Genomic DNA, 12,118 nt, shown 5'->3' on the forward strand with positions numbered 1-12,118 from the left:
TTTCACATTTCCTTGATATCTATTAAGATCCTGCAAAAATCTTTTGTAAGTTTAAAACAGAAGTTCTATGTTCAAATATTTAAAAACAAGTCCTACATCAGTGGGACATAGGAAAGTCATGCAGGAATTACAGTCAGTCTTGCTCTACAGAACTGTCATAAATATTGCAAGACATCTATCTTCCCTTGGTGCATCCAATGTCCTGAAAATCAAAGAATCAACTCCAATTTTTTAAGACTCCCTGGGCAGTGCTGAGAGAGCCACTGGATAGATGTATATTCCCACTCTTCAAAATGTCAACAAATACAGATTCCACATTGTCTTTCTTTTCTCCCAGAAAAAAAAAAAAGTGATATTATCATGGAGTTCTCTCTTACCATCAATCCCATTTACTTTGATTCAGCTGATCATGTAGTAGTAGCTTTTAAATATGCTTGTATATTATTTGACATTTCTCCTACAAAGATGATACTTAATTACTCACGCTTTGAATGTGAACCAGATTTGACAACTTTTTTCTAGTAAACCGGATGTGGCAGAAGTGATATTGTATGACTTCTAAGAGTAGGCAATAAAAGACATTGCAGCTTCCTCTCTGCTCTCTCCCTCTACCGCTTCCTCTCTCTCAGATAACCAGCTCTAGGGGAAGCCATGTGTCATAAAGACACTCAGAGGCAGTAGTACAGAAAAGGCCACATGATTGTCAGCCATCAGCAAGAACTGAAGCCTCCTGCCAACATCCACTCTGAAGACAGACCCTCCACCTTAGCCATGCCTTCAGTCAGTTGCACCTGGGCTGGCAACTTGACTGCCACTTCATGACAAACCACCTCACTAAGCTCTTCAGAATTCCTGACCACAGACACTGTGAGATTGGAAAAGTTTGTTAGAGTGCCAAGTTTGAAGGTAATTTACTACATAGCAATAGATAAGTCATTATCATATTACATTTTAAAATGTCTTCTATTCTTGAAGGAAGTAGTTATACCATCTTTTTCTATCCCAAATTATAAATTAGAGCACAAATCCCTTTCCTTTTATTTGTTTTGCTAATTTTACACTTACAGCTACAATTTCTAAGTTTCAGTATTTTACTACATGAAAATTTCAACTTGATTTAAGATATTTCTTAGGACCTAACAAATTTTATAGTATTTATTTGCCTTCATTCTTAAAAGAAAGTTAACATGAAAAGCATTATCTTAAAATACCAGACTAGAATATGGTCAAACTCCCATTCTTTTATGCTGAATTGTTATTCATATTTATTTAGTCATTTATTCAGAGGGATGTACTTGTGATGGGCACATGTAGACCCAGTATTTGGAGATAAACATCTCATATTTAGTATGATGCTACTTCTTAACACATTCTTCTTAAGGGAAATGAATCATTCTAACTGGCCAGTGCAGAGGATAGTTTTACTAATAATCCCATTAACAACACTGCACCAAGTGAACCCAAGTGAACCCATACCAGTCTCTGAGGGACAAGACTGCAGATGTCCAACTGTTCGTGATCTTTACTTCCATTTATCCCTCTAAACTGTGCCCTTTATTTATTCCCTTAAACTGTTACTAGAACTTGCTGTTTTAAGCTCAACTCAGTGTGGAATGACAGGGGATGGTGAAGGGAAAGGAGGGAGAGACAGTATTTAGAGTGTCTGGTCCCTTTCTGTTCCCTTCAGCTTAAGGAATCCTCTTTCCTCCTCTTCATTAAAAAAAAAAAAAGGCTGTTGGGGTTAGTGGCCAAGAGCACAGACTCTAAAATTAAACTGCCTGAGTTAGGATGGTGAATAAAACCAATCGACAAAGTCACTCAGCAGTTAATGCAAACCTGAGCAATTATCCTATTCTATTCATTATCCTACTGTTTTAGAAGTACCTTTAACGACTGCTTTGAGTGAAACTGATGCATACAAGTGTGAACATGCATGAGTGTGTGTGTGTGTGTGTGTGTGTATGTGTGTGTGTGTGTGTGTGTGTGTGTGTGAGAGAGAGAGAGAGAGAGAGAGAGAGAGAGAGAGAGAGGGAATAAGAGAGGGAAAAATTATTGTTAAGTGTAAATTCCGTTGGGGTAATTCCTACAGATAACCAAAGATTGGTAAGAGGTGGGTGAGAACTTTATTCAGGCAAACTTGCTTTCATTTGTGTGAAGGAAATGTATGCTACTGAAGTACCAGGAGCAAGTATGATTATATCTAACATCATCTCCCATTTTCAAACATTCGCAAAGCATGTTCCCGTTGTGCTCTAGGGTTGAGTCAAGAAGTTGCAGCCATTAAAAAGCCCTCTGTCAAGGAGAAAATGTGATTAGACCAACCGCTCGCACTGACACTTAAAAATTAACTGCAAATCTGTTTGGGGCAACTAAGGCATTCCCTAAACACTTGCTGGTTGGGAATGTTGGCTTTCAAATCATTATTTTGTATCCCTTAAAGGTACATTTTAACTGTTTTAATATGTGAGGAACAGGCCTGCCAAATTGTGCTTATGGCTTTTTAACACAAGCAATTTACAAATGCAATGAAGCAGATAATAGGACACATGATACCGAATTTGAAAATCTGTGTTGATGACTCTGCTGCTATAGAAACATTTTTGGAAGAGCCCTGTATGCAGTTGCCTGGATAAGAAAAAACATTTTTTATCATTTCACAGGTGGCCTCTTCTACCCAATGATAAGTTTAGGGCCATGTCTTTGAACACAAATCAGTCCTTCTTATGCTAACAATGTTCCACTTAAAATCATCTAGAATGCATACATTCAGCAAAATACAACAAACAATAAAAATTCTCACTCAATACTAAAAAATCTGTTCAAGCTATATTCAAAACTGTGTTTTCTTTTTAAAACACTTTCAAAACAAAAGGAAGTATAAGAATGTGATTTAATTTGTAAATGTTTATTAGTAAGGAATGCAAAAGGACATTTAATACTGACTCTAGTTATGTATGTAGAATATATTTTTCATTAAGAAAGTTTACTAGAACAATTTTCAAATAATTAAACCAAAATTTTTAAAAATTTCTCACTTTTGATTGAATATGCTAAAACAATGTTTTAAACTTTTGCTAGTACAATGTTTCTAAATTGTGATCTGACAAGTAAGTTTATTTTGGTTTCAAAGTAGACAAAAAGCCCAAGATTTCCTGTTACATAGAGTCACTTTCCATCACCGAATTCCCCTTACAATGAATATTGGATTGCACTGCCAAACTCCTAAACTAGAAGAGCAGGAAGCCTGGTGAGGTAGGAATGGCTATTATAACATAAGACAAGGGAGAACAAGAGTTGAGGAGGTGCTAGAGCAACCTTGTACACTGAAGGTTAGAAGTAAATTGGTCCAGACATCATGCAGAATCATGGGGAGGCTCCCCAAGAAACTACAATTAGAACTGCCAGCAATTCCACTTCTGGGCATACATTTGAAGGAAATGAAACAGTATCTTGAGATATCTGTACTCCCACATTCATTGCACTTTAAAATATCAAAGATATGTAAGAAACTTAAGTGTCTGTCAACGGATGAATGGATAAAGAAATTATGATATGTATACATACTATACATCCACAAAAACACAATGGAATATTTCTTGGTCTTTAAAAAGAAGGAAATTATATCATCTGTGACAATAGGGATGAACTTAGGAGACTTTATATTAAATGAAATAGGCCAGACACAAAAAGACAAAGACAAATTACAAAATGATCTTACTTACATACAAAATCTTCAAAAAAAAAAAAAAAAAAAAAAAAAAAAAGAGAGAAAGAAAGAAAGCCAAACTCATAGAAGCAGAAAATAGAATGATGGTCTCTGGGGTGGGGAAAATTGGATGATATTGGTCAAAGGGTCTAAACTTTCAGGTACTAGATGAATAAATTCTAAAGAACTAATAATTAACGTGGTAAAAACAGTAATGTACTATATATACTTGAAATGTACTAAAAGTAAATCTTAAGTGTTCTTAACTGCCCCCCACCCACACACACAAACACAAAGGTAACTATGTTGGGATGAATATGCTAATTAGGTTAATTATGTGGATAATTATCCAAGATATGCTTTTATCAAATGCCATGCTGTACATCTTAAATACGTACAATATTTTGTCAACAAAGCTAGAAAAAACAAATTGAATAAAATTTAAAATTATATATATTTATTAGTAAGAGAAATGTTTCACTGCCTTCTCTACAGAGATAATAAAAAAGTCCTCACATTGTCTTTGTTCCAGTTACCAACTTGTGGTTTCTCCCTTCCTCATATTCCTTGGAATGGGGAAAGACCAATTTGCTTTAATGGAGGCAAGGGATAAGACATCAACCCTTTGTCCTTGAAATTACAATTTAGAGAGATTGATCCTTAGTTAGGTTTGTTGACCAAAAAGAATAAAAACGTCTCCCGAAGGAACTTGCCACAAAGGGAGAGACCGTGCTGGCAATCTGGCTCAAGAGAAGGCCTAAGAAGGTAGTTCTGATAAAGCAAGACACTATCAATGTTGCAGCTGTTCTGAAAATGGGGACCAGTGGACAAGGTTATTCCAAGACTTACAAGTCACAGTCTTGGATCCTAGTGTAGGAAGCCACTGGAGTAGTGGAAAGATTCAGATGAGCAGTGGACTATTTAGTGGTACCAAGAGGCACAATTGAAATGTCAGAACGGCAGCACACTATAGGGTCTCTCTCCTCACTAGAAACTGGAAAAAAGACAGTTCTCTCTGTTTGGGAACAGTTCAGGTCAGGGAAGAGAATGCTATGTTGGATTTTCTTAAGGAGTGCATGGAAAAATAGATAAATGACTGCAGGACTGCTCCATGATAATAAGCATACACTTCAGCGCCAGAACTGAGAAGGTCAAGTGTGTCCACACTTTATTGTTAAGTCCTTTGTTCATTCTCTGTTCCATTCTCTGAAGAATGTAGGCTGAATTACCTGGACCGCTTTCCTTCTCTACTTGGTTCTTTCAGACCTATTGTCTCCAAGTGAGCTGTAATGGCATTCTCGGAATCCTTTGTACTGATCTATAAATTACCTGCACATCAAGGCTGTTTACTGGTCTGCTTTGGCTTGCTTCATTTCTCTAAGAGGGCAATAATCAAAAGCCTGACCAGATTGAAGGGGAGAGCAACACAAATCATACCTCTAGAGGGGAAGAATGGCAAAGAATTTACAGCATTGTGTTAAAATATACTCTATCCTCTGGCTCCAATTTTTTTTTTATTTCACTTTTTTTTTCCCAAACTAAATATCCTCTTCCAAGATCCCCAGAAACCTCCTCCAATTACAGCATCAGTCTTGGGCTCAAGATGTGGATCTCATTACTTACGTCTGTCCTAGTGTGGGTGAGGCTCTTCTGGGGTTGGATCCTCTTGTAAGGATGGCCCAGTTAGCTAGATTGCTGAAGAAATCAGGTACTTTCCTTTTGCCTATATTGCCACTGGCAAGAATCCTGCCAAACATTTCACCATCTCAAAGAAAAGTGCTCTTTCCCCTGCCTCCACTCACATTTTCTTCACTTTCCTTCAAAGTTTCACTAACAACTTCCTCAAAATCCAATGGGCTTATGAAGACCTCCGTTCTCTAAATAATGCCTATGTTCTAGGTTTTGCTAAGCCAGCACCCACTTCCAGGTACCAAGTTTTGTTCTGCTTATCTATTGTTGCTCCCACAAACTAATGGGCTTAATATGCTTATATTTTGCTCATAGTTTTGGAATTTGGGGAAACTTAGCTCTCCCTTGGGGTCTCTCATGCAGTCAGATGTTGACTGGGATTTCAATCATTTTCCAACTGGGCTGATTACCCCAGGGAACCCAGCTGAGTCTGTTGCCCAGGACCCCTACACATGGCTTCTCCATGGGCTTGTGCTTGCCACAGCATGATAACCGAGTTCTGGGCTTGTCTGCATTAACATTCTTGTTAACTTCCTATCTTCTCAACTAAGAGGGCTAATTACTCCTGGCAAATAGTAAAAAACAAAATCAGAACAAAATTTCAACTCCAACTTCAAGCAGTTCCTAAGTAAATGTAACAATGAACTAACCTGCTCAACTGGAAATCCATTTAGAAAGAAAATGAAATAAAAACTTATTGAATGTTAAAATCGGGCTATTATAGTACACAACATTGTACATACATAATGTTAGCACAAGGATAGCAAAAAATAATTTGCAGAATAAATATTCCTATTCTCTTTTTCTAGCTAGTACAGTAATTGAATAGCAACCATCAGTGAAGTAGGACAAAAGAGGACTATTATCATAAATGTTAGCTTGATCTTTCAAGGAAATTTGATTACCTTCTACCCAGACTCCATCCACTGAGCAGAGGTTCTGCTTTTCATCAGTTTAATGCTAAGTGCCTTTTTTGTATTCAAATATTACCCTAGCTGACCATATTCCAAAGTACAAAGAACAGTTTCTTCTCACCAGATTTTGTGAGCCACATGGCTCTTCCATGGTAACATTTCTTATGGAAAAAAAAAAAAAAGATCACAGATAAAAGATAAGTCTATGAAAGTTCTGATCTAATAAAGATGGTAAAAGATGCCAAAATATTTGGGTCAATGACACTAGCTCAGTATCATCTTTCCTTAAGTGAAGGTATATATTCTTTGATGTTAAAAATTCTCAGCACTTCTAGTAACTTTTGCTAATTGTTTTCCTTCAAGTTTCTTTTAGATCAACATTGAATATAACTGAAGCTCACTTTTGGAATTAAGCCATTAAGGCTATTAGTAGCACACTATGAAGAACATCCCTTATGTGGTATGCTAGGAGGGATGAGGAATGGACGTTAATTTAGTGACTTATTTGAGTCACTTGTTTCAAGTAAAGGTATTAGGATTAATTTGGGGGGAGGATCATTAAATCATTATAGTATTAAATATAGATTTTCCTTGAGGGACATTTATCCTCTAATATCCTTATGTGAATTAAGATATTTACAAATTTGATCTAGAGATCTTTAACAAAAAGGTAAATATTTTGTGTTGCTCCAGAGTGAATGATGACACACCCTCCCCTCTTTGTGTCTGTAGGAGAGTGGCAGTGGCTTTTCCAGTTCCATATAAGGACAAAAGGCATTCCTTTGTGAATTACATCCAGCTGGCTTTGAGATATGTAGGAGATATTTATCTGATTATGGAATAAGGTCTCCTAATGGAAAGATTCTGGTCACAGGATGAGGTCTCTGTGAAGTTCTTACGTGCATTCAAACTTAATAACCAAAATTATGGGTTTCAAGAGAAACAATATAGTAAATTACATTTAAACGAAATTTATTAAAATTCAGAATATATTACCTTACACATTGGTAGCAAACAAATTACTACCTACTACTATAATACAGCATTATTAGTGTAGCTGGATATTATTTCAGTTTGCTCCTCACAAATTTGCTTTGAAAGGCGGGCAGTGTTTTTATATTCCCAGTGAGAAAACGTAGGTTAGAATATTCAGCCCAAAGCCACCAAATAATATGGGGAAACTCTAGGTCTGCCTGATGCCACATCTTCCTTCTTATACAATAAATTTCAACTTTTTTACAAAAAAATAAAAACCAACAAAGTCATAGACAAGAAAGATGTGCCCCCAAATTAGAGGAGCTAAAATTCTACTTGCTGTAGAAAGGAAATTCATTTTATTACAATATGCAACTTATAGATTACACATTATTCTATATGTACATTAAAATTTAGATGTTAAAATACTTAAGAACGAACAAAGGAATGTTCTGAAGGCTATACAGGAGTATATTCTACTCCCTTATCCTATTTTCCTGCCTTAATTTTTTGAATTTTCCAATTCTGTATAGTTTTTCTCTTCATGATAATATGGAGACCATCTTTTATAAGTTATTTTTAATGGCTGTTCTCAAAGTGCTTCTCTTTTTATAATAAAAAATTGAAGATCAGGGAAAAGAATTTTGAGTTGTTCTTGAGGTAGCACACAACTTTCTGCTAATATATTCTATCCATATTAACTTCATGTCATTAATTATTTGTGCTACAATATCTGACTTTCATAGCTTTCATCCTAACAGCCTATTACATTTTCCTAAGTTGACATCTAAATGATAAGATATGTCTCAGAGGAAAAATGTATATATTACACTTACATACAATTGTGAAGCCTTTTTACAGAATATATCCACACTAGTTCACTCGATAGATTTAAAAACAAATCCATGAAAAAAACCCTCTGTATTTATCCTCTATATTTTCACTTCCTAGAAAAATCTTTAACCTAATTGTAACTAACAAGACATCTCTTTCTGGAGATGAGAAGGGACCTTATTCAATGTCAATGAGTTATATGGTGAAATAGTTAATAATTGTACTTCTTTATAATTTTCTCATAAAAAGAAAGGGTTTATATATTAAATAAACTGATCAAGGCCCTGATTTTTATTGGTAAACAGCAACACTAATATAATCAATTGTTTGATAGAATTTCAAAAGTAAAAATATTGAAAAGAGGAATTAGTAGTTTCCTTTTTTCTTTACAACTGTATTTACTAAAGTAACTTTGGTTTGCATTTGACTAGACTGCTTTGTTCATTTTGTAGTATGTCTGCTGCTCTGTGAGTCCTGATCAATAACAGAGTTTCTTCCAGAAAACAAAACAGAAGAAAACAAAAGAAGGCTTTTGGGAGAAAATAACTTAATTTTAAAATGTGAAATTGACTTAGTTCTTCCATTATCAAGTGTTAAACATCATCTAAACCTGTATTTACTCACCCACAAGTCCTACAACAATGTAGCCCGTAATAAACAGTAGGAAGATTATGCAGCACAGAACATCTGTAAAATTCCTAAAGACAAAAAAGGAATAAAGAATTAAAAGAAGTCCCAAATGATTTGTTTACTGCACAAAAATATAGATAAAAGGTATAATAATAGTGATATGCCATTTTGCATGCAAAAATTCTGTTAGACAAGATGCATTTTTGTAATCAAAAATATTAGTAACATGGTTCCACAGTTGAAGAAGCTCCCTCAGACTTCTTAGCACTCCTTCTCTTTCAGTTCCTTATTTGTAAAATATTTTTAGAGTTCAAAACACACCAACATCAAGTAGTTCTTCTTCTTAAATTTGAAAATGTAATTTAAGCTACTTGATTGTATGGTTTTCCTCTTCATGTCTTTCCAACATGTAGTATAAAATTATTAGCCATTTTTTATCCCTACCTTCTTTATCTTCTTTCTATATACAAATTTTAATGGTACTCTTGTTAAAGAAAGTATTGACTGTATTACTAGCTTTAAGGAATAGAGTTATAACTATTCTAACAACAATGTATATAAAGCATTAAAAATGTTTCCAAACTTTCCATTTTCCTGATCTTCTATAAGCTAGATATTGTCAAATTAGGTTCAGAGCAAATTCAACTTAGAGAGACTAAGTGATTTGGTAAAGGTCACATGCCATGCCAGCAGCCAGCAGATACTCAAGGTTTTCAAATGAAGTATTTCCTGTCCCAATATTGCACTTCATTTAGAGTTAAGTGTTTTGGAAGGTCAAAGCTATATCAAAGTTGTGAATGTGAACAATATTGTCATTCTTTATTTGAAACTTAATGACAAACCTGTTAGTAAAGAAAAAGATTGCCCCTTTTGACAGGATTAAAGGTTGCACATGAAAAATTTCATAGCAAAACATTCTAGTTATTGAGGGCATATGGATACTCTGATCTTTCAGCAAAGGCAGGTGAAGTTCACACCATTTCTAGTGGCAGCAATAGTATAGCATCAGGCAGACCTAGAGTTTTCCCATATTATTTGGTGGCTTTGGCTGATTATCTAACCTAAGTTTTCCCACTGGGAATATAAAAACACTGCCTGCCTTTCAAAGCAAATTTGTGAGGAGCAAACTGAAATAATATCCAGCTACACTAATAATGCTGTATTATAGCAGTAGTAATTAATGATAATTGTACAGTAATAGACATGGTACTACTTACACTGATAAAGTCCTGTTATAACTTTTTGCTTTAATATACATAACTTTGGGGCTAGGGATGTGGCTCAAGCGGTAGCGTGCTCGCCTGGCATGCGCGTGGCGCTGGGTTCGATCCTCAGCACCACATACAAATAAAGATAGTGTGTCCGCCGATAACTAAACAATAAATATTAAAAAATTCTCTCTCTCTCTCTCTCTCTCTCTCTCTCTCTCTTCTCTTTAAAAAAATATACATAACTTTGTGAGTTTCCTAAGAATGATTTTGGTTACCAGAAGTAATAATTGTGAGTTAACATACTTAAGAAGCATGATAGGTAGTTATGAAGGCAGGTAAATATATAAGTCTTTAATGCCTAAACTTTTAAATCTACTAGTTATGTCAATATGATTATTCGAAATAGCTATGTCCAAAAATAATTGCACCCATTCCCATAATGCTTTATAGGAAATGGATCTTTCATAAAGTTAACTGTGTCCAGTCCAGAAAACAATTATCATTTGTTTAAATTCAATTTTAACCTAGAGATTTTTAAATTTCATTTGTATTTCAGAATTATGAGAATAATAAAAAGAGAAGAAAACAGGCACTCTATTTTTCTTTTATTAACAACCCTTGAAAGCAAAATCCTGCTTAGGTGTGAGGAGAGATCTGTTTCATGTGCATTCTGACACATCCTTTTCAAGATCAGGGTCTCATCCTACCAGCACCATTGTTAAGTAGCCAACACCTAATAGGAAATGCCTGTAGGCAACAGCACAAAGAAGGAGCTGGAGTGCTTTAATTAGAAATCTTGAAGCTGTCAAAGCCCTGGTGTGTGATCATAATTATCAAGAAGAGGAAGATAGGGATGTGACTGGCCGCAAAGCCAGATCTACCCACCAATTGGTATTATGTATCTATAGTGTTTACATCTATATATTTATATTATACATAATAAACACTATAATGTATATTTAAATGGCTTAATGTTACTTATTATTTTAATGTGATATATTGATAATGTTATGCAGTGAGCACCAGGTCAGGTAAACATACTAGAAAAATAAATGAAGAGCTTACCAATGTCAAAGTATAGGTCACGATGCAAAGGGAGGAGTTCAAATAGAAATTTTACAACAAGTAAAACCCACATGCCTTCACCACTCCCACTGACAAAAAGGCATCAGTTTAGATTTTGGCTGCAGATGGGGTTTTTTACACATGATTCCTCTTTTTTTTTTGTGCTGGGGACACACTAGAGCATGGGGGACTAGTCCATGCCCACACAATGTTCCTCTAGCCGGCTCTTCCACAGTAGGATAGCATTTTTAGAGCTTTCTTACTATAATCGAGGGTAGTTCTAATCCACAGAGAGCAAGGACAACGCCTTCAAATTAGTTTCTGGCAAACTACTTTAGAGAAGTAGCAAACCATACCCCATGGCCAGACTATTTAATTTTATTGTTTTTAAACACAGGAGAAAGTTGAACAAACTGAACATCATGAATACAAAATTTAAGAGTCACAAAGAGTAGGAACGCTAATATTTCTAAACTTTCTCTGGTAGTGATTTGGTTTCTTTCATTGTTTTAGAATTTCTCTTTTTTAAAAAATTGGTGTTTTGCATGTGTGTATGTATACTTTTAGGTAATTACAATTATCTGTCCCCCCACCCCCAACTATTTGCCTGTCTCCCTTTCTTCAGATATATTCTCTTGAGAAGAAAGGCGGCTGGTGTTTAGAGAGTTACTGGAAAATTGTATTTGGACAAAATATAAATACAGATTGAGCATCCCTTCATAAGAAAAGGAATATATCAGAAGCTCAATTGAACTTCTAGAAGTTGTAGCGTCTTATCATTTTTTTTTTTCCTTTGGACTCCAGGACATCTATCATACTCCCAAATGTTCTATAGAAAATGAGGGTTTTTTTAAACCAAGGATTTAATTTGGATAATTCTAAAAACTCACAGAACAGCTAGTGAGATAACTGTATGATATGAGCTATGGGTAAAAGTCATTCTGAATCATATTCTAGCTAGAGGGCTGTCATAGCTGTATCTTTTCCTCAGGTGGGCTCATTTTTACTTTCACAGCAAGCACTAAGAACCATTGTACTAAGCTAAAAATGGGCTGCATCCCACTGGGTCCCAGAAAGACGAAAGGAAGAATAGT

At 35.2% G+C, this 12,118-nt stretch overlaps 1 protein-coding gene across 1 annotated transcript in view; it reads right to left on the bottom strand.

Moving 5' to 3' along the window:
• The window catches only part of Slc44a5 (solute carrier family 44 member 5), a 104,648-nt gene that overhangs the window by 59,981 nt on the left and 32,549 nt on the right, over positions 1-12,118 (bottom strand). Inside the window, exon 2 of the mRNA XM_071618608.1 lies at positions 758-865. Within this exon, the coding sequence (XP_071474709.1) occupies positions 758-865 (108 nt within the window). The remainder of the gene's footprint in view (positions 1-757; positions 866-12,118) is intronic.

This window comes from Marmota flaviventris, chromosome 10, assembly GCF_047511675.1.
Source record: "Marmota flaviventris isolate mMarFla1 chromosome 10, mMarFla1.hap1, whole genome shotgun sequence".
Lineage (NCBI taxonomy): Eukaryota > Metazoa > Chordata > Mammalia > Rodentia > Sciuridae > Marmota > Marmota flaviventris.